The 26,218-nt window shown below is 45.9% G+C and overlaps 2 protein-coding genes across 15 annotated transcripts in view; both read left to right on the top strand.

Annotated features, from left to right (window-relative positions):
• Kmt2d (lysine methyltransferase 2D) overlaps positions 1-5,345 on the top strand; it is a 38,433-nt gene extending 33,088 nt beyond the window's left edge. For 9 of the 12 annotated variants that reach the window (XM_027396486.2, XM_027396487.2, XM_027396485.2 and 6 more), the window contains exons 50-56: positions 1,507-1,643; positions 1,735-1,865; positions 2,331-2,378; positions 3,503-3,788; positions 3,981-4,054; positions 4,140-4,248; positions 4,413-5,345. In XM_027396486.2, the coding sequence (XP_027252287.1) occupies positions 1,507-1,643; positions 1,735-1,865; positions 2,331-2,378; positions 3,503-3,788; positions 3,981-4,054; positions 4,140-4,248; positions 4,413-4,505 (878 nt within the window). In that variant the 3' untranslated portion in view covers positions 4,506-5,345. The remainder of the gene's footprint in view (positions 1-1,506; positions 1,644-1,734; positions 1,866-2,330; positions 2,379-3,502; positions 3,789-3,980; positions 4,055-4,139; positions 4,249-4,412) is intronic. The other 3 variants (XM_027396490.2, XM_027396493.2, XM_027396492.1) reach the window with 2 other exon arrangements.
• A 2,106-nt stretch (positions 5,346-7,451) lies between these two features.
• Prkag1 (protein kinase AMP-activated non-catalytic subunit gamma 1) lies at positions 7,452-25,111 on the top strand. 3 transcript variants are annotated; one of them, XM_027396494.2, is made up of 12 exons: positions 7,453-7,555; positions 14,130-14,175; positions 21,973-22,082; positions 22,213-22,294; positions 22,390-22,448; positions 22,594-22,639; positions 22,744-22,798; positions 23,174-23,300; positions 23,491-23,656; positions 23,838-23,875; positions 24,123-24,269; positions 24,403-25,111. In XM_027396494.2, the coding sequence occupies exons 1-12, from the start codon at positions 7,547-7,549 to the stop codon at positions 24,508-24,510; spliced, it is 993 nt and encodes a 330-aa protein (XP_027252295.1). In that variant the 5' UTR covers positions 7,453-7,546; the 3' UTR covers positions 24,511-25,111. The 3 variants fall into 3 exon arrangements, with proteins under 3 accessions (XP_027252296.1, XP_027252295.1, XP_035296751.1); XM_027396495.2 differs by lacking the exon at positions 24,123-24,269 and having other exon boundaries at positions 7,452-7,555; XM_035440860.1 differs by lacking the exons at positions 7,453-7,555; positions 14,130-14,175 and adding an exon at positions 19,392-19,431.
• Positions 25,112-26,218: the final 1,107 nt, after the last annotated feature.

Raw genomic sequence — 26,218 nt, 5'->3', positions numbered from 1 at the left:
GCTATTACTCAGACACTTCAAATACCTTTGCAGTTGAAAATCTTTTCTTTTTTTTTTTTTTTAATTTTTTATTTTATGAGCATTGATGATTTGCCTGCATGTATTTCCTGTAAGGGTGTGGGATCCCCTGAAACTGAGGTTACAGCCAGTTGTGAGCTGCCATGTGGGTACTGGGAATTGAACCTGGGTCCTCTGGAAGAGCAGCCAGTGCTCTTAACCTCTGAGCCCTCTCCCTAGCCCTTGAAAATATTTTCTTAGCCAAGCATGGTGCCTCACCCCTGTAATATCAATATTTGGAAGGTCTGAGTTCAAGGTCACGTTCTGAGTTATGTATTGAGCTGGAAGCCAGCCTGGGCTATAGGAAACCTTTTCTAGAAAGAAAGAGAGAAAGGGGGAAGGAGAGAGGGAGGGAGCGAAAGAAGAAAAGGAAAGAAAGAGTTTCATGTTTAGCTTTTTTCCCTAATCTTGGTAGATTAAATGATGAAGGGTTTTAGTAGTATGTTTTCTTGTTTGTTTTTGAGATAGGGTTTTTCTGTGTAGCTTGGCTGTCTTGAAACTTGCTCTGTAGACCAGGCTGGCCTTGAACTCAGAGGTCTGATTGTCTCTGCCTCCCTAGTGTTGGGATGAGATTAAAGGCATGTGCCACCACTGCCCAGTTGAATGGTGATGCTTTGAGATCCTGTTGTCTGTTATACACAGTTCTAAATTCCCTCTTTTTCCATACGTAAAATTCTTTTTAGAGTTTTGTTTTTGTACTGGAGATGGAACCCAGGACTCTGGACATGCTAGGCAAACTTATACCATTGAGCTTTAGCCCCACCCTTTAAACATTTTTTTTTTTTTAAATTTTAACTTTTGTGTGTATGGGTGTTTTGCGTGCATGTATGTCTGTGTTTCTCGTGCATTCAGTGCCCATGGAGGCCAGAAGAGAGTGTGTTGGATTCCCTGAGACTAGAGGTAAAAAGGGTTGTGAATAAGCTTATGGGTATTGGGAACCAAACCTGGATCCTTTGGAAAAGCAGCAATTGATCTTAACTACTGAGGCCATTCCTTTTTCTTTGTTTCTGTGTTGATGATAAATAAAGCAGCAGGAAGTATGTTTTATTGAGCATGTACTACAAGTCACAATTCGGTTAGCAGGGTGATCATATAAGTTGTTTTGTCCCTACAACCTTAGAAAAGGAGCACTATCATTATTATGCTATGTAGACATATAGTAACGAAGTCTTGTGAGGAGACTTGGGTATTTGGCTTAAGTCCTATAGCCATTACTCAAACTTAAGATAATCTTCACAACTCCAGTAGGAACTGTGGCTTCTGCTGGCTCTCTGGGACCTGTGCTTGTCATTCCCCTCAAATGGAAGCCTCTGGGACTAGGAGACCAGGAGTAGGTCCTGAAGAATCACAGGGCAATGACAGTCATGTGGTAGAAAGTAGAGCTCAGAAACGGGTTATGGGCTGGAGATCAGTAAGCAGATGTTGTTATGCTGTCTGTCTCCCCTGTAGCTGTGTGGAATCGCATCATTGAACCTGTGGCTGCCATGAGAAAAGAAGCCGACATGCTGCGGCTCTTCCCTGAGTACCTAAAAGGCGAAGAGCTCTTTGGGCTGACAGTGCATGCTGTGCTCCGTATAGCTGAATCGGTAAGCCAGCGGCCGGGAGCTGAGGTGACGTGGGCACTGGGAATTCTGGTCCTGCCTCAAAGGGACTAAGGCAGATTCCCTGTGCCCACAGCTCCCTGGGGTGGAGAGCTGTCAGAACTATTTATTCCGCTATGGGCGCCACCCCCTGATGGAACTGCCACTCATGATCAACCCCACCGGCTGTGCCAGATCAGAACCTAAAATCCTCACACACTACAAACGGTGAGCTTGTGCGGCTGGGGCCATGGGCTGTGGGTGTGGGCAGGGCCATCTGGCCTCATTGTGGGAGTTTGAGATGCAGATCAGAATCTTTTCCAAGAACCTGGGAAGTCACCCATAGACCTGGTTAGAGGTACACAAACATCATTGGGGTATCCCGTTCCTCTTCCCTCGTCAGCTCAGGTGTCCTGGGTTGAGCAGGGATGCAGGACAGAGTGCCCTAGGTACCCTGGGAACGGCTGCTGGGGAGGTTCTTGGTGGAGAAAGATGTATGGGAGCTGGTCACTTCTTCCTTCTTTGGTCTTGCTTCCAGAGGAGCCGGTGATACTCCCAAACCTCAGACACCCCATGAGTGCTAGGGTCACCATCCCTTTCCAAAGCTGAGTTGGTTTAGAAATAATTAGAAGTATTATAGAAAAATAATACAACCTTACATTTGTATAGCACTTTATACTTTTTTTTTCAAAGCGTTTTCACATCCATTATCTCATTTGATCCTCACAACAACCTTATGAGGTAGGTAGGGCAGGTGGTATGATCCCCGTTTTATAGCTGAGAAAACTGAGACCCAGAAAGACTGCGTGACTAGATAAAGGTCACACAGCTGGGACTAGACCCTCCTCTGAACTTGTGGGTTGCTGGTCTTTCTGTGTACCACACTAGCCTAACCTTGGTCTTTGGGTAGAGGGAGGCAGAATCCATGGTAGCAGGGCTTCCCATGCAGGCCTTTGGTGGCTTGAAGACTGTCATAGAATGTTGTACACTCTACCCCTAGTTAGCCCTAGTCCTTGATGCTCTACAACAGTGGTTTTCAAACTGTAAGTTCGTATGTTCCCAAAGCTCCAGAACACAGAAGCCAGTGGGCAGACTTGCCCTTCTGTGTGTAGCTTCACCTTCCTCAGATTGGATTTATTTAGCCAGAGGAATTTCAATTTCACCTTTGGATTGGAGTTGCAATCAACATTTTGCTGAAGAGAAGAAATTCTACTAAATAAAGCAGAAAAGCACCCCAGGTGTTTGAAAACCACTGCTCTGGGCAAGACTCTGGCTGGTGCCCGAGGGTGGTGAAAGGCTACCACCAGGCAGCAGCCATTCCCCTGCACTGAGCCATCTGCACAGAGCCCTGTGCCATGCTGCAGAGCAGGACGGTCAGAAAGAAGGAAGGAAGGAAGGAAGGATACCATCAGGTTGTGAATTGACAGCCACTGCAGTACAGGTGGCCCCCGTTTTCAGGGCTTATAGCATATGCAGGAGCTAGGACTCATATTACTGAACAAACCATCAGCTTAAATTCTGGGCCTGGGCTGCTTGAGCAAGACCTCCAAGAGTATGGCCTTGAGCATGGTTTGGCAGGGGGTGGTCGGCAGTATGAAGTGAGAGAGCAGGCTCAGTGTAGGGGAATTGGTGCCTCTTCCCTCTCTATACCTACTCCCTATCCTGGGTGGTCTCTGCTACCCAGGGTGTCCAGAAGGGTCCCAGTGGCTACTTACTGCCTCTTCCGGGCTGATACCCAGGTGCTTCCGCTGCATTCCCAGGGCAGCAAGCACTTGGAGTACTTGCTGATTGATGGTACATACCCCAGGGAGGAGAGGGGTGACGTATGCTTGGTCTGTCTTGTCATGGACTGTATCACCTCCCAGGCCCCATACCCTGAACAGCACCAGCATGTCTAAGGCATATCAGAGCACCTTCACAGGCGAGACCAACACCCCCTACAGCAAGCAGTTTGTGCACTCCAAGTCATCTCAGTACCGGCGCCTGCGCACTGAGTGGAAGAACAATGTTTATCTGGCTCGCTCCCGTATCCAGGGCCTAGGGCTCTATGCAGCCAAGGACCTAGAAAAGCACACGATGGTCATCGAGTACATTGGCACCATCATTCGCAACGAGGTGGCCAATCGTCGGGAGAAAATCTATGAGGAGCAGGTACTTGAGGATGGCTGGGGAATGGTGTGGTGGAGTCCACCCTCTGTCAAGGAGCACAGGGCAGGTTTGCATCCAGGAGGTGGTTGGAAGCCTGTAGGGAAGGAGAAGGCAGGAGGATTCGGTCATGTCAGAGAAGCCCACTGAGTTTGCTTCCTAAGATTCTTGTTCCTTCCACAACTTTTGCCTGTCTAGAATCGAGGCATCTACATGTTCCGGATAAACAATGAGCACGTGATCGATGCTACATTGACTGGAGGCCCTGCCAGGTGAGTGAGGGAGGCTTAAGTGTCTCTAGTGGCACTTCTGGGTGTTGCCTGGTGTCACTGACGCTGACTCTGTCCTGCCATCCAGGTACATTAACCACTCCTGTGCCCCAAACTGTGTGGCAGAAGTTGTGACATTTGACAAGGAGGACAAAATCATCATCATCTCCAGCCGGCGAATCCCCAAAGGAGAGGAGGTGAGAGGGAGGGAGCTTCCTGAGCGAGGAGGTGACCGAGCAGTCCCTCCTCTCCTGCCGTTGCCTAGGAGTTGGATTCCGAGGCTACTGCCCTTGGGTAGCATCTCAGCCGCTAGCCTCTTCCTCACCGTGACTCTTATCTTTCTTTCTTTCTTTCTTTCTAGCTGACCTATGACTATCAGTTTGATTTTGAGGACGATCAGCACAAGATCCCCTGTCACTGTGGAGCCTGGAACTGTCGGAAATGGATGAACTAAGAAGCTTTGAGGCTACCAGGCAGGGGAATCCCCCCACCCCCCACCTCTTCCCTGAAAGGGATGAGGGGGAAGAGCGGTAGCGCCAGAGCTAGGACCCAGGGCTGGGGCTGCCGGCTGACCGGAGCCCCTGGAGCAGGAGGCTGGGGCAGAGGGCCCTAGGCCAAGCCCACCCTGGGCACCAGGGATAACCTTCTTCCCTGCCTGCCACCGGCCCGTAGGCTGGCATCTCTGCCCCCAGCTCCAGGAGGGGTCAGACAGAAGCAGCCACTGGGCATCTCAGGTTTGAGGGGGATATGGGCCGGGAACTACCCAGAAGTGTCTGGGAGGCAGCAGGGAGGGAGGAGGAGGATGTGTGGCCGGGCCTCACAGCCCTGCTGCCTCCACCAACCTCTCTGGCCCAACTCAAGGCTGCAAAGAGACTTGACTAAAGCTTGACAATCCCAAAGGCCGGGTCCCACACCTGGCCCTGCCTGCCGGGTCCTGCCCCTACCCTCACCCCCATCCCTTCCTTCCTCTCTATCTGTCTCTGTCTCCCTCTTTTCCTCTGTGTCTCTGTCTCTCTATGGGTTGTGTTTCCTTGTTTTCCACTCTGACAAATGCAACGTGATGGGAAAGAGGCATCCAGATGCCCAGGAGGGCAAGCTGGGCAAGCCGGGCAAGGAGACCCCGCACCCACACCTACCTCATTTAAGTGTTGGATTTTTTGCTGTTTTGAAATGTGAGACCCTCTCCAAGCCCCCTACTGCCCCAACTCTCTCCCCCACCTCACTGCCCTCTTCTAGTGGGTGGAAGGGGGGGTAGGAGGAGGAGAACAACAACAATAACAACAACAAAAATCCATCTTTGTTTTTAATTATGGGCATGGGATGGTGGTTGAGGCAAATGGTGATGAAGATTGGGGATGACTGGCCCCTAGTTGCTCTAGAACTTCCTTCTCCATCTGGACATGGAGGCGGGAGGGGTGTGCTAAACCTAGGACCAGGATCTCTCTCTCCTGTTTTCTCAGCCTCATCCTGAGCCCATTTGCCCTCCGGCCCCTGGATGGGGTGTGGGGGGTAGGGTGAGGGCTATCCCTGTGTGGCATGCCCATACCCAATGAGGCAGGGTGTGGCCCAGAGCTCTCGCTTTCCCTCAGTCACCAAACTGCTGCTGGTCTGGTGGGAATGGGTGGTGATGTGGGGGTGGGGAGCTTAGTGTCAGCGCGGGGAGGGTGGGGGGTATTTATCTATTTATACATGGGGTTGTACATAGTCTTGTGGGGCATGGGGGAGCCGGCTGGAGGTGAGAACCCTCCCCTCTCCCCCAACCCCTGGGGAGAGCAAATGTAAAACTACTAATTTTTGTGCTTTATATATTCTATATAAATATATCTATTTTCTTTTTACAAAACCAGTTTATAAATGGTAGGGGGGTGTGGGGCGGACACATGGAGCTCCCCTTGTGGGGGGGCCCCCTCCACTACCCAACCTACCGCCCTTTCCTCACCCCCCTTTCCCACCCCCTGGCTGTGACTGCTGTAAGGTGGGGGTATAGAGAGAAGCTGGGTGATCCTCACCCCAGTTGTATAGTTGGACTATGTTATAACGCACAAAAGTAAGCTGGCCCCAGGGGGAGCCAGAGGGTGATGGGTTCCCTTATTTTCCTTTCCCTTCCTCTTTCTGCCTAAGCTTGTGCTGCAGTTGAACCTCTTCCTGGGGGTGGTGGTAGGGTAGAGGGTATGTGAGGCCTCAGACCCCTCTCTGGTGGGGAGCCTTGGGGGTGAAGATAAAGCTTATATGCAGTTCTCTCCTGGGGGCTGTGGGCAAAGGGCATTTTGTAATTAATATTTTCAAGAATCAGATATCTGGATTGTAGACGGGCTTGATGGTGGCAAATGGGCAGGCCTGCTGGAGGGGGTAGCACGGTTGCTGTTGTGATTCTAGGTTTTTGTTTTGCTTTAAATTTGGGGGATTGTGGATTGATGGGGGTAGGGAGATTTTTTTTTCCTGGCCTTTTTTTTTTTTTTTTTTTTTTTTTTTTTGAAAGCTGCTTCCTCAACTGTTTCAAGCTGCAAATGTTTTAAGAGAGTAACAACTCCCCCCCACACTCCCACAGAACCCATTGTAATTAGATCAGACAGTGGGAAGACTGGGCTTCTGTCCCCAAAGCCACAGAGCTGAAAGGTCTAGGCACTAGGTGGGGGAGATTGTCTCCTGTGGGTCAGGCTCTGGTTGGGGCTTGGGCCCGACTGGGAAAAGGAGAAGGGGCAGACTTTGTGAGCATATGCTAGGTATCCGATAGTCCTGTAGAATTTAGTGAAGAAACCTTATACAGTTTTTAATTTTTATATAAACTCAGACCCACGCTACAAGGTTGGAATTTTGGTTGTTTTTTTTTTTTTTTTAAAGTACCCCGCCTGTATAATTGCATCAGAATCCCACCCCCGTGTTTGTATTTTGGGTTGGTTTACACTTGCACATACTCAATTTTCAGTTTCCCCCTTTTACCTTCTACCCTCACCTCCAGGACCCTCCCCCTTTTTAAAAAATAAATCGCTGACAAGTGTGAATCCCGTGAAGAACTTTATTTTGTGTTGTGTGTATCCTGTACAGCAAGGTTGGTCCTTCGTAACAACGGATGAAATGGTTCCCTTTTTTAAAGCGCTCTCTCTTCCTCCACCCCCAGCGCCCCTGTCCTTGGCATGTTTTGTATCAGCGATCATTCTGAACTGTACATAATTTATGTTGCGAGAGGCAAAGGGCAAGTTTTGGATTTTGCTTCTTCAAAGTTTGTTTTTAAACGACAAATAAAAAAAGAACATTTTAAATACAAGCGCCTCCGTCCCATGACCCTCGCCGGCAGCCAGGCCTTAAGGTCCTAGAGGACCCGGGGGAGGGAGGTTATCCAAGCCAGGCTCAGCCACTGCCGGAAGGGTGGGTTCCCCGCCTTCCGCCCTGGGGCTGCGATGGCGTGACGTAGGCGGAAGTGGCGTGGGCACCGGATGTGGGGCGGGGTCTGCTGCAAGGGCGCTTTCTAAGCCGAGGAACTGGCGGGCGATTGCAATGGAGTCGGTGAGTGGCGCAGGAGGGCGGCCGGGGGCGCTGTGGAGCCGGAGACCCCCCGCTAGGAGCCGGGGAGGGCCGGGCCAAGCTTGGTGCTGGAGCCCGGAACCTCCCTCCTCGGCTTCTGCGGGTGCCCCAACTGGGCCACCCCCGCGCCGTCCTGGGGTCCGAGGTACTCTGGCAGAGCCGGCTGTGAGCTTGGAGCGTACCAACGCCGCGCTCCTCTTGGCCTCCTGCCTGCCTATGAGAGCCTCGAGCTCTTTCAGAAGTTTGCATGTGAGCCCCGCTTGCAGGGAGCTTCAGGACCCCGTCTGTGCAACTGTTTACTGCAGTTCTTGGCACAGACGTCTGAAAGACTGCATTGCAGCCAACCCTGAAGCTACATTGCTTCAGTAAGTTCTAGAATTGATGTTTCCGTGAAGGAAGGAATCCAAGAGGCCACTGTGTCTCTTTGGACAAGTTTAAGTCGTGTCCTGATCAGTGACGCTATGCATGCGTTTTGACACGACTCATTCTTGGCGAGCAGCGTTGACCAATGGAGACAGGTCCCTGTCACCCCTTAGAGATGCTGCAGGTTATCTGCTACTTGTTTGACCTCCCTCATTCTCTGAAGCCTTTTCCCTATCACCCGAGAACCCTCCCGTCGATTTCCTGCTCCATGGTTTTTAACCTCCTATCTCCTGTAGACAGCTTGGGTTTTGCCAGCCCACACCATGTAGCACCTGCAGGTTCACTTTTTTTTTTTTTTTTTTCCTTCTCCTCTTTGAGTCAGATACTTGCCCACAGTAACTTTTGCACGACACCTTTGTCTGCAGATGAGTAGTGTACCTTAACTTACAAAGAAGAAAACCGATACAAAGGGAAAGTGGTATGCAATTGGTTATCCATGCAAGGAGAGCATTTTAAGCAAAAGTAGTCTAATTACATTAAATTTAAAACGGTGATGTTATTTTTTACTTGTAAATGTATTGTTATACTGTAATGTTTTTTTTAAATATTTATTTATTTATTTATTATGTATACAGTATTCTGTCTGCATGTATCCCTGCAGACCATTACAGATGGTTGTGAGCCACCATGTGGTTGCTGGGAATTGAGCTCAGGACCTCTGGAAGAGCAGCCAGTGCTCTTAACCTCTGAGCCATCTCTTCAGCCCCCAGTACTGTAATGTTTAAAACTATGAACTACAGTTTAAAAACTTTATATTTCCAAATTTAGTCCTATGCTTTATGTATACCAGATTGCAGAGAGAGGGAGACAGGCAGGAGAGATGATAAGGTGGACCAGCCATAGTAAGTACTTCATCAAGATACAAAAAGTTGCCAGCAGTGGTAGCCACACCTGTAATCCCAGCACTCAGGAGGCAGAGGCAGGGGGAACTCTGTGAGTTTGAAGCCAGCCTGGTCTACAGAGGGAGTTCCAGGACAGCCAGGGCTACACACAGAGAAATTCTGTTTTTTTTTTATTATTATTATTTTATTTTTAACTTAGAAACAAGATGGTTTTACATATCAATCCCAGTTCCCTCTCCCTCCCCTCCTCCCCTGCCCCCTGCTGAGAGAGTATGCCTCTGTGTGGAATGGGCTCCCAAAGTCCATTCATATACTAGGGATAAGAGAATCTCTGTCTTGAAAAACAAAACAAAATACAAAAAGCTGAGAGCATAAAGGAAGGAAACTTACATTGGGCCTAGGAGCACGTTACAGAATGTCAAAAGAGTATCTAGGCCCATGCTTGATGTTGAGACTTTGGATTTTGGTCATGGTGTAGGAAAAGTCAGCCAAGACTAAGTTGGAAGTATTGAATGCTGTGCTAAATTACACACACATACACACACTTTTTTTTTTTTTTTTGAGACAGGGTCCCAGTAGATAGCCCAAATCTTCTGCCTCAGTGTAGCATCACGCTCAGCTCTGACTTTTTTTTTTTAAGATTTTATTTATTTATTATGTGTACAACATTCTGCTTCCATGTATATCTGCACACCAGAAGAGGGTACCAGGTCTCATAACAGATGGTTGTGAGCCATCATGTGGTTGCTGGGAATTGAACTCAGGACCTCTGGAAGAGCAGTCAGTGCTCTTAACCTCTGAGCCATCTCTCCAGCCCTCAGCTCTGACTTTTGTAATAAGGAGTCTCGGGAGATTTATGAGCAAGGTAGTGAATGTGCTTCTGAGAATATTCTTTTTTTTTTTTAAAGATTTATTTATTATGTATAGTTTCTGCCTGCATGTGTGCATATACACTAGAAGAGGGCACCAGATCTCATTTTGGATGGTTGTGAGCCACCATGTTGTTGCTGGGAATTGAACTCAGGACCTCTGGAGGAGCAGCCAGTGTGCTCTTAACCTCTGAGCCATCTCTCCAACACCTGAGAATATTCTAAACCGCTTTCTGTGCATAGACTCAGCCATTTAGAAAGTAGGTTTTTAAATTATGAAGTGTGTGTGTGTGTGTGTGTGTGTGTAAGAGAGAAAAGAAAGATGGGGACGCACAGGTAGCACGGAATGAATGTGGAGGCAGAGGACAACTTTCTGAAGTTGGTTTTCTTCTTCCACCATGATGGCAGGTGTGGGGATCAAAATCAGGTTATCTGGCTTGTCTGGTAAATTCTTTTATTCCCGAACCATCTTGCAAGCCTTGGGAAGTATCTTTATGTGGCTAAAGATGAAAATCTCTCCAGATGAGCTGCTTTGGTTAGAGAACTTGGTCCAAGCACAAAAGGTAATTGAGCAGGCAATGGATGTGGGTGGAGGAGACTAGTATTGAGAGTGCTGTGCAGCTGGAGGTGCGGCCAAGCGCCTGCCCATGACTGTGAGTTCCATACTCTAGCACCATCCAGTGACAGTTTATGAAAACTTAGAGGGAGTGCAGAAGAAGTGGAAGCCTAAGGAAGGGTTGTGAAAGTGAGCACAGAGAGGTTTGAGGCAGTTTAAACACTAGTTTAGCATCCCAAGCCCTTACATGTTAAGGAAAATGAAAGAGTTACAGTCCCAGACACTAGGAAGATAGCAGAATTGCACACACACAGACAGAATATGAGTCACAGGCTAAGAACTGGATTGAAGGACAGATACTCTGTTGTAAAGTAAGTGTTATGAATAGTCTCTGTACCACGGAATTTGAACACAACTGGGAATGCAGATGAGTTTGGAGATCAATTCTGTCTTAGTGTTAGGTCTAGCCTCTCTCTATAGTAATACTTTAAGCTTGTGCATAAATGAGTGATGTATTCTTGGTTCCCTAAAATGTTTTGGGTGTTTTGTTGTTACTGTTTTGAGTCGTAGTCTAATGTAGCACAGGCTAACCTTGAATTCACTCTGTAGCTAAGGTTGGTCTTGAACTCCTAATCCGTCTAACTTTACCTTTGTAGCTAAACTGATCTTGAACTCCCAATCCTTCTAACTCTTCCTCCTGAGCATTGGGAATACAGTTGTGCACCACTGCAGGGGACTGAGGGGGTCCTCAGTCCCCTGTCTTACTAAAGGAAGAGAGGAGTGAGTGGATATAATTTGCCCACTTGTAGAGAAACAGGCAGGATAAAATCATGTTTAATTGTGTCTGTGATGGCTGGCTTTGTCAACTTGATACAGCCTCGAATCACCTGGAAGAAAGTCTCAGTGAGGGGTCATCTGTCACCCTGGGTTACCATGTAGGCATGTCTGTGGAGGATAGTCTCAGTTAATCTCTGTCTGTGGGAAGACCTAGCCACTGTGAGTAACACCATTCTCTAGGTAGAATAACTCTGTAAGAGTGGACACATAGAACAACACAGCACAGCAAGCAAGCAAATGAGAGCATTTCTCTCTGCTCTTGACTGTAGATATATGATGCAGTCTGCTGTCTGAAGTTCCTGCCACCGTGACCTCCCCACAGCGATGAGCTCTAACCTGGAATTGTCAGCTAAAATAAGCCCCGCCTCCCCTAAACTGCAAATTGCTTTTTAGCAAGGTGTTTTACCACAGCAGCAGAAAAGAAATGAGAACATCTCTGATTCTTTTGTTGATTATCTGTATCTCTAGCTGCGTAGCTTCTTTATCTCTTGATCTTAGGTTTCTGTCCATCTGTTTTCGTGTCCCTTGTATACAAAATATAAGGTAGTTGAAGGCTTCTGGGAATTTATAATCTGTTTCTGTAGATAGTGCACTAAAAACTGTAGTGCAGTAAGATGTGTGTTGTGAGTTGGATGCCGTCACTTTCAGAAATAGCTACTTCTCTGCCCTTTGTAGATTGTGAGACCGGCGTGTACGCCTTTACTGTGGAAGAGCCTCCACTGGTTTAAGCAGTGAGGCTATTGTTTGGCAATAAGTCTTACCCCCCCCCCAAAAAAAAAGCCAGACCAGGCTGCAGGTTTTATCAAACCGAGAGAGACAGAGAGAAGAGAATTATTTGCTCACCTCAGTGTACTAGAGGGAGATTCGGGGTTGTCTTGCGCACCCTGTTTGCCAGCCATTGTTAGGTTCAAACAAGCCTTTTGTTTCATATCACCATATAATCTATGAAAGTGAAAGTTGTTTTTTTTAAAGATGTATTTATTATGTATACAGTGTTCTGCCTACATGTACCCCCGCAGGCCAGAAGAGGGCACCAGATCTCATTACAGATGGTTGTGAGCCATCATGTGGTTGCTGGAAATTAAATTTAGGTCCTCTGGAAGACCGGCTAGTATTCTTAACCACTGAGCCATCTCTCCAGCCCATGAAAATAATTTTTTTGTGTAGGGGATATCACCCAGAGAAGATGGAGATGGAGCCATAAATATGGATGACAATAGAGAAAAGTTTTCATCATCTCTCCTAAGTTCTTAGATAGTAATACAATTTCCAGATGATCTATCTACTCGAAAGAGCTGTGTGAATTCCTTCTGTGTAAGATCTTTCTCTTGTTTTTTGAGACAGCATTTCTATGTAGCCCTGATTGTCCTGGAACTCACTCTATATAGATAGGCTGGCCTTGAACTCAGAGATCCACTTTTCTCTTGGGGGGGGGGAGCTAGAGCTGGGATTAAAGACGTGTGCCACCAAGCTCACTCACCCCATGATTTTTAGTCTTAACTCTTACTTTGTTTTGGGATTTTTGGAACAGATTCTTACTGTGTAGCCCTGGCTAGCCTGGAATTCACTAATCCATTATGTAGACCAGGCTGGTCTCACATATGCTATGATCCCCATCTCTGCCTCTTGAGTGCTGATATGCTTGTTCTACCATGGCTGTTTTTAGACTTAATGTTTTGTTTTGCCTTGTAATATGCACCTGTGCTCCTGGCACTAGGAAGACTAAGACAGGGGTTTTTAAGTTTTATCTCAGCCTAGTCAGTCTGCATATTGAAACATTACCTTAAATAACCAACCAACCAACAAAAGACCTAATATTCAATTAGAAAATGTGTTCTGTAAGAATGTGAGCTTTGCCATGCATGATGGCCCAATCCTTTAATCGGAGCACTCAGGAGGCAGAATCAGGTGGATCTCTGTGAGTTCGAGGCCAGCCTGGTCTCCAGAGCGAGTGCCAGGATAGGCTCCAAAGTCACAGAGAAACCCTGTCTTGATGTTGTTTTGGGTTTTTTTGTTTTGTTTTGTTTTTTCGAGACAGGGTTTCTCTGTGTAGCTTTGGAGCCTATCCTGGCACTCGCTCTGGAGACCAGGCTGGCCTGGAACTCACAGAGATCCGCCCGCCTCTGCCTCCCGAGTGCTGGGATTAAAGGTGTGTGCCACCAACACCCAGCTGGGATTAAAGGTGTGTGCCACCAACACCCAGCGAAACCTTGTCTTGAAAAAAACATAAACAATCAAAAGACATGAGCTTTGGAGTTTCTACCTCACCTTTTAGCAGCCACGTGAGCTTGGGCAGGTGGTTCCTTTCGGACTTTTGACTCTCCATTTTCTACTGTTAATAACAGTGTTTACCTCAAGGTTGTTAGGAGAACTAGATGATATAATATTTCTTTCTGTCTTCTTTTGAGAGGATGTTGAGACAGAGTCTCATGTAGCCAGGCTAACCTCAAATCTGTTGTGTAGCCAAAGCTTGTGTCAAGCTCCAGTTCTCCTTACTTCAGCCTCCCAAGTGGTGAGTGCCACCATACTGAAATGAAGAGCCTTGCAGTGCTTTTTTAAAGGAAATCATTAGTTCACAAGCTCTTTTTTTAAAGATTTATTTATTAATTATGTATATAGTAGTTCTGCCTGCATGTGTACCCACAGACCAGAAGAGAGCACGAGATCTCATAGATGTTGTAAGCCACCATGTGGTGCCGGGGAATTGAACTCAGGATCTTTGGAAGAGCAGCCAGTGCTCTTAACTTCTGAGCCTTCACTCCAGCCCCCTATAAGTACTTTAAAAAGTAAAACAATACTGAGAATTGAACCTAGGGTCTCACACATTATTACCACTGATCTGTACCCCTGCCATACCAGCATGTTTTTGTCTTTTTGAGATGAAGTTTTACTTATATAGCCCAGGCTGGCCTGGCTTCAAACTCATGATGCTCTTCCCACTTTAGCCATCCAAGTAGTCTTTTCTCTAATGTGAGGCTAAGAGAGGATAGAGTCTCAGTTAAAGTGACTGTGTTTTTCTTGTCTTCCAGGTTGCTTCAGAGAGCTCCCCAGCTCCAGAGAATGAGCATTTTCAAGGTACGTTTACAGTGAAATCAACTGAAGAGAACTTGATGTGAAAGCTGTGGCCTGACCTTATCTTCAGTGCTAAGTTTGGAGTCTCCCGGAGAAAGGGGCAGGATTTCTGGGGATGTCGTTGAGTGGTAGAGCTCTTACCTAGCATGTGTGAGGCCTTCCTTAGGTTCCAGCCCAGTACCATAAATGAATCAAGGAGTCAATTTGCCACCTCTCTGGGAAAGGGTTTTGCCCAGGAGCACTCTTACTTTTCCTAAGGATTTTATCTTTATTGTTAGACACATATTTCCCTAAAAGATTAAAATAAAGACTGAGAATAAATTTCAAGAGATTATATAGTGGGGCTGGAGAGATGATGGTTCAGTGTTTTACGAGCACTTCCTGTACAGTCCTGAGGACTGGAATTCAGATCCCATAACCTTATAGCAACTCAGGTGTTCCACACAGCCTATAGCCCAAACTCAAGGGGGTTTGAGACAGAAGGATCACTAGGGCTTGCTGGCTGTAGCTTAGCTGAGAAAACATGACCTCCAGCTTTAAGGAAAGACCCCACCTCAAGGAATAGGCAGAGGGTGATAGAGAACCACATCCGATGCCGGGTGGTGTCCATACGCCTTTAATCCCAACACTTGGGAGGTAGTGGCAGGTGGATCTCTGTGAGTTCGAGGCCATCCTGGTCTACAGAGCCAGTTCCATGACAGCCAAAGCTATTACACAGAGTGACTCTGTCTCAAAAAACAGAGAGAGAGAGAGAGAGAGAGAGAGAGAGAGAGAGAGAGAGAGAGAGAGAGCCAGCCAGACAGACAGACAGACAGCCACGCCTGATCTCCCTCTTCTAGACTCCACACATGAGCAGCCCTTGATTGTGTTCTCTATGTTTCTCTATGTCAACAGTTTTCAACCCCAAGGTCTTCAGTAGCCCAGGCTGAGCTGGGTTTGGGGGTTTTATTCTCTTCCCACTGCCTTCCAATCTAGATGTAAAACTCTCAGCTACCTCTCCAGTATCATGTCTGCCTGCATGCCACCATGCTTCCCACCATGGTGACAGTGCACTAAACGTCTGAACTGTAAGCCAGCCCCAATTAAATGTTTTCCTTTGTGAGAGTTGTTGTGGTTATAGTGTCTCTTCACAGCAATAGAAACCCTAACTACAACACAGGGTTTCTTTGTGTAGTCTGGCTGTCCTGGAACTCAGAGATCCACCTGCCTCTAACTCCTGAGTATTGGGATTAAAGGCATGCACTGCCTGGATGACTATGTTTTTGAAAATTTTGTCTCTGTGTATCTGAGTGTGTTACTTAAATCCTGTGTTTCCTGTGAGTGTATGTGTAAATGCATGTGCTGTGGAAATTTAAACCTGATGTTGAGTGTATTCCTTGATCAGTCACTTCTCCCACTTCATTTATTGAGCAAAGTCTCACTGGTATTTACTAGTCTGGACAGACAGTTTGCTCTGGGGATCCATATTTGACTCCTGAGCGCTGGCCATGCCTGCTCAACATTTACCTGAGTTCCGGAAATTCAAACTCCAGTCCTCATACTTTCAAAGCAAGAGCTTTCCCATTGAATTCTGTTTTAAACCAAAGATTCACAAACATCTAAATAAATTGTAGGAGCTGGAGAAAATGGCTCAGTGGTTAAGAGAACTTCTTGTTACAAACACCTGAGCTCAGTTCTCAGCACCCACATGGTGGCTCACAACCATCTATAATCCCAGTTCTAGAGGCTCCAACACCCTCTTCTGATCTCCACAGGCACTAGCACATACCTGCTGCATAGGCGTACATGCAGGCAAAACACATAAAAAAAAGTATAAAAAAGTGACCCAAAACAAAAAAACAAAAACAAAACAAACAAATCAGTGTTACTGTGTGTTACATTGTCTAGATGACTTCAGAATTGAATACTGCACATGACATCAGTGCCTACTCTATGCTTCTGAGTACATCTATGTAGCTCCAAGGCAGGCAGCAGAAACTCAGTTGTGGACCAAGCAGATGAGGTGGACTGAATATGACAAGTAACAACTTATAAATCTTGTGTCCCACTTAAAAGGAGACAGCAACTATCTATTTCTGCTCAATTAAGGCCTATTTTTGCCAGATCTCATTTTTGTAAAGAAACTGAGAATTGAGACTTTTATGTAAATTTGTAGAGTTTTTAAATTTGGAAAGTGATTTAAATTATTTTTAAAACTGGGAAATCCAAATTCATTATGTGTGTGGGCTTCTGACTTAAAATGATAGCATTTAACTCTGTGTAGTGGATCTTCATCTGGTATCTAAAGCTGTGTCTTGGTATGTGTGAGTTGGGTTTTCATGTTTGAAAAGCAATGGAAGTCTTCCAGTTAACATGGTAGATTGAGTCTCTACATCCACCTTCAGTCCTTTTTGAAAAATAAAACAAACCAGGTTCAGAGATAGCTCAGCCAGTAAGAGCTCTGGTTGCTCTTCTGGAGGACCTGGTTCCATTCCTACCACCCTGTGGCAGCTCACACTGTCTTGTCTGTAATTCCAGTTCCAGGGGATCTGATGCCCTCTTCTGGCCACCACAGGGTCTGCATAAATATAACAGGCAGATACAGATTCAGGCAAAATACCCATAAACATAAAATAAAAATAAAAATCCTGGGCTGTTGAGATGGCTCAGAAAATAAAGATGCTTGCCAACCTGAGTTTGATACCCAAAACCCAAAAAAGAGTGGGAGGAGAGAACCAATTCCACAAGGTTGTCTTTACATGCTTTGCCATTTGTACCTACATACATGCACATACAACTACTCTAGGGGGCTTTTTTTTTTTTCAGTACCAACCCACAAAAATAAGAGCAGGAGAGGGGACTATAGAAATGGGTTCTGGAAGTTGGAAAGTGTGTGGGAGATAATTAAATGACTTGGCTGATCTGAATATGGTACATTGTAGTTAGCAGTAAAGGAAGTTTGAAAGTGTGAGAAACAAACATCCCAAGACTGGGGGTGTGGAGAGGGCCTTACCTACTATACTGGAAAGCAGAACATGAAGTAAACTATGCTGGATGCTGAGCCTCTCCCATTCAGCTTCCAGAATACTACAAAAAAGACATGAGTTAAAGAATCATCTATAGACTTTCTTGACAGGGGAAAACTTACAAACACAGCATTGGATGTTCTCTAAATGGCTTCCAGTCAACAAGTCTCGTTTATATAGTTGGAGCTTCCAGTCGGCATTCCAGTGTTCCCAGTTAAGAATGATTTAGATAAAATGTGCAAAAATAGAATTTGAGTCCTGTTTCTCTCTCTCTCTCTCTCTCTCTCCTCTCTCTCTCTCTCTCTCTCTCTCTCTCTCTCTCTCTGTGTGTGTGTGTGTGTGTCAGGGGCAGGAGGGGACGTGTGTGCTATAGATGCACATGGAGTGTTGAATTTGATACTGGGTGTCTTCTTCAGTCAGTCAGTCACTCTTCTGCACTTATTTACTGAGGCAGGGTCTCCCTAAACCTAGGGCTTGATAGTTGTGATCATCTAGCTATCAGCTCATCCTGGTGTCCTTTGTGCGAAGTAAGGCTCACCAGCCTTTCACACAGGCTCTAACACATGGAGTAAGCCCTTTATCACTGAGCTTGGCCCCAGCCCCTGAATCCTGTTTTATTTTATTTTATTTTTTGGTTTTTCGAGACAGGGTTTCTCTGTGTAGCTTTGGTGCCTATCCTGGCACTCACTCTGGAGACCAGGCTGGCCTCGAACTCACAGAGATCCGCCTGCCTCTGCCTCCCCAGTGCTGGGATTAAAGGCGTGCGCCACCAACGCCCGGCAGAATCCTGTTTTAAACCAAGATTAACAGACATCTAAAGAAAGTATTAAAAAGGTGATCAAACTGTTTCCTGTCCCACAAGGAAACAACAAACAGACAATATCAACTGGAGGGAAAGTCAATGTACAAGGAACAAAACTTTGATAATAATGTAATATATTCAAGGTGGTGGTGGTGGTGCACAGAACTTGGGAGGCTGAGGCAGGTAGATCTCTGTGAGTTTGAGGTCAATCTGGTATACATAGTAAGTTCCAGGACAGCCAGGGAGAGACCCTGTCTGAAAAAGAAAATGGGAATTCCAACAGACTTGAAAGGATCAGTGTAGAAAGCTTAGTGGCTAAATTATACAAGTTACAGAAAGAAAAAAATGACACGACAGAGGACATAGTCAAGATAAACAAACACTAGACATTACCAGAACTGAAAAACACTACTTTTCTTATTGAAAGAAAACCCACTGAAAATTCAGCAGTAGAGCGGATGAACCCAATCCACTCAGAGATATAAGCAGATTTCAAAGAGAAGAGCCTGTGAGTTTTCAGAGAGGAAAAACAACTCATGAAAGAGTCGGAAACGATAGGAAAGCAGGGTTAGTGTTCAACAGGCGATGACACACAATGCCTTCAACATTCTGTAGGAAATTAATTCCAACCTAGCACTTAAGCCAGCCAAATTATAAATCAGAAGGATGATCGTGGAAGAGCAATATCCACAGGCTACTAGGTCTCAAATTTACTTTCATACATGTACCTTTCTCAGAAAGTTACTGGAGGAGATGCTGTATGAAAAAACAGGGTACAATGGTAAAGCATGTAAACGGGTACAAGAGTCCAACAGAGCAAGGTATGAAAAGGGCCTCCTGGACAGTGGTGAAGGAAAAACCAAGGTGGCAGGGCAGAAGACCTCAAAGAGACATCCTTTGATACTCCAAGCTGGTAGACTAAGGCTTCTGAATTTCCCGAGAGTCAAGTAGTCAGTAGACTTAGGGATTGAATCAGTTGTAAGTACTATATGTAGAAAATGTAAACAAACAAAAAAATAAGACCGTTGTTAACTCTAGGGATGTTTCTTTTTTAATTTATGTTTATTGTTTTCAACTATGTGTACTTGTGTGGGTGCACATCTGAGTGCAGGTGCCCCCAGAGGCCAGAGGTGACTGATGTCCCCGGAACTGGACTTACAGGTGCTTGAGAGCCATCCAATGTGGGTACTGGGAAGCAGAACCTTACTCACTGAGCCATCTCTCTAGCTCCAAGAAAAAGGTTCTTATTTAACTTAGCTCTGATATGAATATTTACTCAAAATGATTTAAATACCGATATAACCAGCATTAGGATTTAACTTCCTGAAGGATGGGGGGGGGGTTACAAAATGGGAGGTACTTGTGGATGTTGGTTTGGAAAGTGAACTCAAAATTCTTGTCTTTGTTAGGAAGATGGTGATTGAAAGTGAAATGAAGTCAGAAAGCAGCGATGTAAGCATATCCTCCAATGACCAGGAATAAAACAGTCTGGGTGTGGTGGTGCACACCTGTGATTCCTGTACTCAGAGGCTGAAGCAAGAGAGTGTGGAACTAGCTTGTCTATATAGTGAGACCTGACTTTAAAAAAAAAAGGGGGTTGAGGTGGGGACTGGAGAGATGGCTCAGCGGTTAAGAGCACTGACTGTTCTTCCAGAGGTCCTGGGTTCAACTCCCAGTAACCACATGGTGCCTCACAACCACCTTCAATGAGATCTGGTGCCCTCTGCTGGCATGCAGGCAGAAGACTGTATACGTAATAAATAAATAAAATCTTAAAAAAAAAAAAAAAAAAAAAAAAAGCACTAGTTGCTCTTTCAGAGGACCTGGGTTCAATTCCCAGCAATCATATGGTAGTTCACAGCTGTCTATAACTCCAGTCTCGGGGATCTGATGCCCTCTTCTGGCCTCCAAGGGCACCAGGCATGCTTGTGGTATTGAGATATGTATGCAGGCAAAACACTCATATACATAAATAAAAACATAAAATGGTTTTGTTTTTTTTTTAAAAAAGGCACTGTCAAGGCCCCTCAAGAAGTATTTGTGTATATTAGTACTTGTGGGAGCCAGAGGCAGGAAGACCAGCCCAGGGTCATTCTTGCTGGGTTACTTGAGACCCTACCTCAAAAAAAAAAAAAAAAAGCAAAGCCCATAGGATCCAGGTGTGGTAGTATTTGCCTATAATTAGAATTAGAGAGACCAAAATGGGGATTGAGTTCAGAACTAGCCCGATCAAAAGCCTATCCCAAAATATTGAGGGCTGGGAATATAGTTTAGTGATGCAATGCTTACCTAATATTACCAAAGTTTTCTCCCTAGCACTAAGAATTAAAAAAAATTATTAGAAATCTTTTTTCCCCAGAGACAGCATTTCTCTGTTTAGCTCTTGTTGTCCTGGAACTTACCCTGTAGACCAGGCTGATCTCCAACTCAAAGAATCACCTGCCTCTGCCTCCTGAGTGCTGGGATTAAAGGCGTGTTCCATCATCACCCAACTACAAATCATGTTTTACAAACCAGCTGGGGTGCTGGGAGTACAGGACAGAATTAGTCATGGCTCAAAATAGTTCTTGCCACTCACTAAGCAGTACAACCTGGAACAGTCCATTGAACTGGTCTGCATCTGTTTTCTCACCTAAAACACAAGGATAATACTTATTTAATAGACCAGTGAGGATTCAGAGAGGTGGAGTGGTGGTGGTGGCACACTACTTTAATCCTAGCACTCAGGAGGCAGAGGCAGGAGAATTTCTGTGAATTTGAGGCCAGCTTGGTCTGCATAGTGAGTTCCAGGACAGCCAGGGCTGCACAGAAACCCTGTCTTGAACAACTGGGATAAAGGGGTAGGAGATTAAATGATGCAGTATTTTTTAGTATACGCTATAGTACATAGAACATCCTAAGTATTATTTTGGAGGGTTGCCTTTCCAGTTTAGAGCAAGCAGTTAAAAAACACAGACTGGGGGCCAGGCGGTGGTGGCTCATGCCTTTAGTCCCAGCACTCAGGAGGCAGAGGCAGACAGATTTCTGTGAGTTTGAGGCCGGCTTCTTCTATAGAGCTAGTTCCAGGCCAGCCAGGGCCACACACACACACACACACACACACACACACACACACACACACACACACACACAAAAAAAAAAAAAAAAAAAAAAAAAAAAAAAAAAAACCCTGTCTAGAAAAACAAAAACAACAACAAAACCCCAAAAAGCAAAAACACAGGCTGCCAGGCATGGTGTTGCATGCCCCAAATTCAGCACTTAGAGAACTAAGGCAGTAAGTTTATTACAAGCTTGAGGCAAGCCTGGGCTACATAGCAAGACTCTGTCTCAAGAAAATGAAGGGACTGGAGAGTTGGCTCAGCAGAAGAACACTGGCTTTTCTTCTAGAGGACTCAAGTCTAATTCCCAGCACCCACATGGCAGCTTACAACTGTCAGTAACTTCCAGGGGTTCCAACAATCAATCACCCTCTTGGCCTCAACAAGCAGCAGGCACACATTTGGTATACAGATATACAAGTGAAACACCCATACACAGTACACACAGATTATTTTAAAAAAAACAAACAAAACCTTATAGTTAATTTTAAAAGCAAAAAAGGAAATTTGTAAATCAGGAGAATGGAGGTAAATGTAGCCAGGCTCTCCCTTTGGGATTTCTGACTCACACTGTGATTCTGAGTGTTCTGGGCAAGCTCATTGAACACTTAGTGTTGTTAGAAATGGCCTTTCCTGAACCATGAATTTCTCACCTGCAGATCTTCAACAAATATAAAGAAGCTTGTTTGGTATCTCATCTTCGTTAAGAAAAGACAAAGGAAAATATGTTAACTAGGAAGAAAAGCTCTAATGAAAAGATGAGAAACAATAAAAGCAAAACAAAAATCTCTTCAAAGCTGAGAAACTAGAACTCTTTTTTGGTTTCTGTCTCTTCTGATTGTGAGTTCTTGCATAAAAGAAAGACACCAACTTCCCAACTCTTCCCCCTGTGCAGAGACTCCGGAATCAAACAATGGTGTGTATACATCCTTTATGAAGTCTCATCGCTGCTACGACCTGATCCCCACAAGTTCCAAGTTGGTTGTGTTTGATACTTCCCTGCAGGTGGGTGGAGCCCCTTTCCTCCTCTGCATTCTGAGGAGCCACTGGTTCAGTGCCCATCATCATACTTAGTACTTCCACATGCCAACCCCTTCTTTCTCACCACCTCATGCTCTCACTCTTTTGACTATAGGTAAAGAAAGCCTTCTTTGCCCTGGTGACTAACGGTGTTCGGGCTGCCCCTCTGTGGGATAGTAAGAAGCAGAGTTTTGTGGGTAAGCAGAAGTTTCTGGAAGACGCCCGTCGGCATCTTTTCCAGTCAGAGGGAGAAGCCTTGAACAGTGCTGAGGGCTCTTGTCTTGCCTTCTAGGCATGCTGACCATCACTGACTTTATCAACATCCTGCACCGATACTATAAGTCGGCCTTGGTAAGGAACCTGAGCTTCCAAAGCAAACCACATCCCTATCTTTGGTTGTTGCCTATGGGCCCCTCCTGCCTTGTTTTTTTCCCTCCAAGAAAAGAGTTAATGAAGAGGGGAGAGCAAGTCTCAGATCTGCTGCTTCTGCTTCTAGGTGCAGATCTATGAACTGGAAGAACACAAGATAGAAACTTGGAGAGGTACATAAAGAATTGGAGGTTGTGAAAGATGAAGGGATAAGGAGGGTTTCCTGGGAAACACTTTTATGTGGCAGTGTTTTGTGAACTACCCCCTTTCCCTTCAGAGGTATACCTACAGGACTCCTTTAAGCCCCTTGTCTGCATTTCTCCAAATGCCAGGTAAGTTAAGTTCTGGCTATGTGTTTATGTCTAAACACCCGAAGGCCCATGGGAGGGACATGAAAGAAGGAAAACTTCTTCCAGTGCATACAGCTATGCTTTTTTTGTTTTGGAGAAAAATGTCTCATACATAGCCAAGACTGGCCTTGACTTACTACAGAGCTCAGGCTGGCCTGAATTTAGGATTCTTCTGCCCATCCTCATACTGGCGTTCCAAGTACATCACCACCCCCAGCCACATCACACTACTTTAAGTCTGAGCACTGCCCCTTCCCCTGACCATGGATGTTCCCTGTCCATAAGCACACTCTAAGGAGCTGTACAGTTTGTCTGTAGCACTGTGGAGGCTGAGTATGACCTTCTACCTTTTCACAGCTTGTTCGATGCTGTCTCTTCATTAATTCAAAATAAGATCCACAGGCTTCCAGTCATTGACCCAGAGTCAGGCAACACCTTGTACATCCTTACTCACAAGCGCATCCTCAAGTTCCTCAAGCTGTTTGTAAGTGGACTTTAGCCCAGTTCCTTAGTCTCTTATCTGCTGGATTGGAGGCATGTATCCAACAGTTTGGGGGGCCTTAAAAGTCAAGGCAAGTCAGAGTTTTGGGTACTGAGGATTGAACCCAGCACATCATGCTCTACCACAGAGCTCCCTGAAAGCCAGTACTTCTGAAAGCCACTTCTTCCCTCAGATCACTGAGTTCCCCAAGCCAGAATTCATGTCTAAGTCTCTGGAAGAGCTACAGATTGGCACCTATGCCAACATTGCTATGGTCCGTACTACCACACCTGTCTATGTGGCTCTAGGCATCTTTGTACAGCACCGAGTCTCTGCCCTGCCTGTGGTGGATGAGAAAGGTGAGATATTGGGAAAGAAGAGGGAGGTTTCTAGGGGGTCAAGTGGCTCTGGGAAAACCTGCTTTCCCCTCAGCTCAGCCTAAAGGGTGAACCTATGGGTAGTAAGAGCTTTGGCTACCAGATTTTTGTTTTTTTTTGTTTGTTTGTTTGTTTTTTTTCTGAGCTGCCTCTGTCTCCCTAGGGCGTGTTGTGGACATCTACTCCAAGTTTGATGTGATTGTGAGTGACAGTGGAGGGGCTGGGAGGGAGGAGAAGGGGGGGTGTTGAATGTGGAGAGGGAACAAAAGGGGGCTGGCTCTTTGGTGTCAGATGCTTCTACAATTTGAACCCTATCTGGACAGTAGCTGAATGGACTGGTTGTGGCTTGTGGGCAGAGCTAAGGAGTGCCCTCAGTTCCTCTAGTGAGGTTGGGTTGGTCCAGGGCTTAGGAACTGGTCCCCTTTCAAGCCCATCTCCCCACCTCCAGAATTTGGCAGCAGAAAAGACCTATAACAACCTGGATATATCTGTGACAAAAGCTCTACAACACCGGTCTCACTACTTTGAGGGTGTTCTCAAGTGCTATCTACAGGAGACTCTGGAGACTATCATTAATAGACTGGTGGAAGCAGAGGTAGGAAGTCAGCCCCTCTCAAGCAGCTAGTGGGGAGTGGCCTTGAGAGTGGTGTTTTCAAAGAGGGCAGGGGCTAAGGCACTCATCCTAACTGAAGTTGGCACTCACATTACTTTTCGTTGCTCTGTGCCAGGTTCACCGTCTGGTGGTGGTGGATGAGAACGACGTGGTCAAGGGCATCGTATCGCTGTCCGATATCCTGCAGGCTCTGGTGCTCACAGGTGGAGAGAAGAAGCCCTGAGCGTGGGGAGGGACAGGCAGCGCCAGGGAAGATGGCCCCCTCACTGCCTCCTGAGAGCTCTGGGAATCAGATGAAATCCTGGAAGAACCGAGTGTGTTCCCTCAGGAGCTCCATACCCACTGTCTGGAACTAGAGGAGACCGGAGGTGGGGGGGAGAAAGGACTTTTAGCTTCCCTTACCATTATGTATACATTTGAGAAAATTTTTAGCCTAGCCAGCCAATCCTAGCACCTATGTCCTTAGACATATCTCCCTTCTGGGTGGACCATGGGCTTTGTGCTCCTCAGGCAAACTCTGATCTCTAAGAAACCCCTACATCTCACCGTGCCCCACCTCTGTCTCTGCCCTTATTCTACCAAGATAATAGCTCTACAAAGACTTCTTAAAAATATTTTTATTCATCCTGCTTCATTTGTGTGGAGGAGACTGAGTCCATTTAATGTTATTCCTTCCCATGAATCTTGTGGGGAGGTGCATGTCTGGGTTCCTGCACTGTTTGCATATGAAGGCAGATGGCTGTGGAGGAGGGCAATGGGTAGGTAGCCAAGATTAATGCATTTTGTGACAAACCTAATTAAATGACAAGATTTTCATCATGGTATTACAGTGTTTGATTTCTATATTTGATAGACACTATTTCGACAACCTTCCTACCTCATAAAGCTGCTTCAGCTCATTAATAACAACAGTAATAATACTACACATAAAAGTATATATTCTTAATGCTTTAACTACACAGGTTGTGTGGAACTGTAAGTGTTTTGGTTTTGGGAGAATTTGATTTTTTTTTTTTTTTGAAACCGCATTTTGTACCATATGTAGATCAGGCTGGCCTCAGATTTGCAGCAATCCTTCTGCTTCCACCTCCTAAGTACTGGGATTATAGGCACATGGTAATGCACCCAGGGTCAGACTTTTAAAAGAAATCTTTGTAACCTGTGCATGGTGACACAAGTCTTTAATTCCAGCACTCGGGAGGCAGAGGCAGGCGGATCTCAGACTTCAAGGCCAGCCTGGTCCACAGAGTGAGTTCCAGAGCAGCCAGGACTGTTACACAGAGAAACCCTGTCTGGAAAAACCAAAACAACAACAACAACAACAACAATCAACTTTGTGTATGTCTGTGTGTAGGCATATGGTAGCTAGAGAACACCCCTGGGTGACAGTCCTCACCTATCACCTTATTTGACACACAGTTTTGGTTTGATCTTCCACTTTTTGGGGGGTTTGAGATATTGTTTCTCACTGGCTTGGGATTTTATCACATAGGTAAAGTTGGCTGACCAGCAGTCTCCAAGGATCCATGGGGTTAAAAGCACATGCCACCATGTGTGTTTTTTATGTGGATTCTGGGGATCTAAACTCAGTTCCTCAAGTTTTCAAGGCCAGTGTTTAACCAGCTCAGTCATCTCCCCAGCATCTTTTCCACTTCTAGTTTTGTTGGTTGGTTGGTTGGTTTGGTTTGGTTTTTCAGGACAGAATGGGGTTCTCTGTGTAGCCCTGGCTGTCCTGGAACTCACTCTGCAGATCCCCCTGCCTCTGCTTCCAAGTACTATGATTAAAGTAGTACACCACCGCTGCCACTACCTGCCAGCAACATTTTCCAGTTTTATGAGAATTTAAAACTGAGGCACACGCTTAAAAGCTGACTCAGAGCTGGGGTGGGGGTGGGGGTGGCACATACCTGTAATCCCAGCACAGCAGAGGA

Source organism: Cricetulus griseus, chromosome 2 (assembly GCF_003668045.3).
Source record: "Cricetulus griseus strain 17A/GY chromosome 2, alternate assembly CriGri-PICRH-1.0, whole genome shotgun sequence".
Taxonomy (NCBI): Eukaryota; Metazoa; Chordata; class Mammalia; order Rodentia; family Cricetidae; genus Cricetulus; species Cricetulus griseus.
The sequence above is the reverse complement of the archived record's forward strand: the minus strand, read 5'-3'. Positions and strand labels throughout refer to the sequence as shown.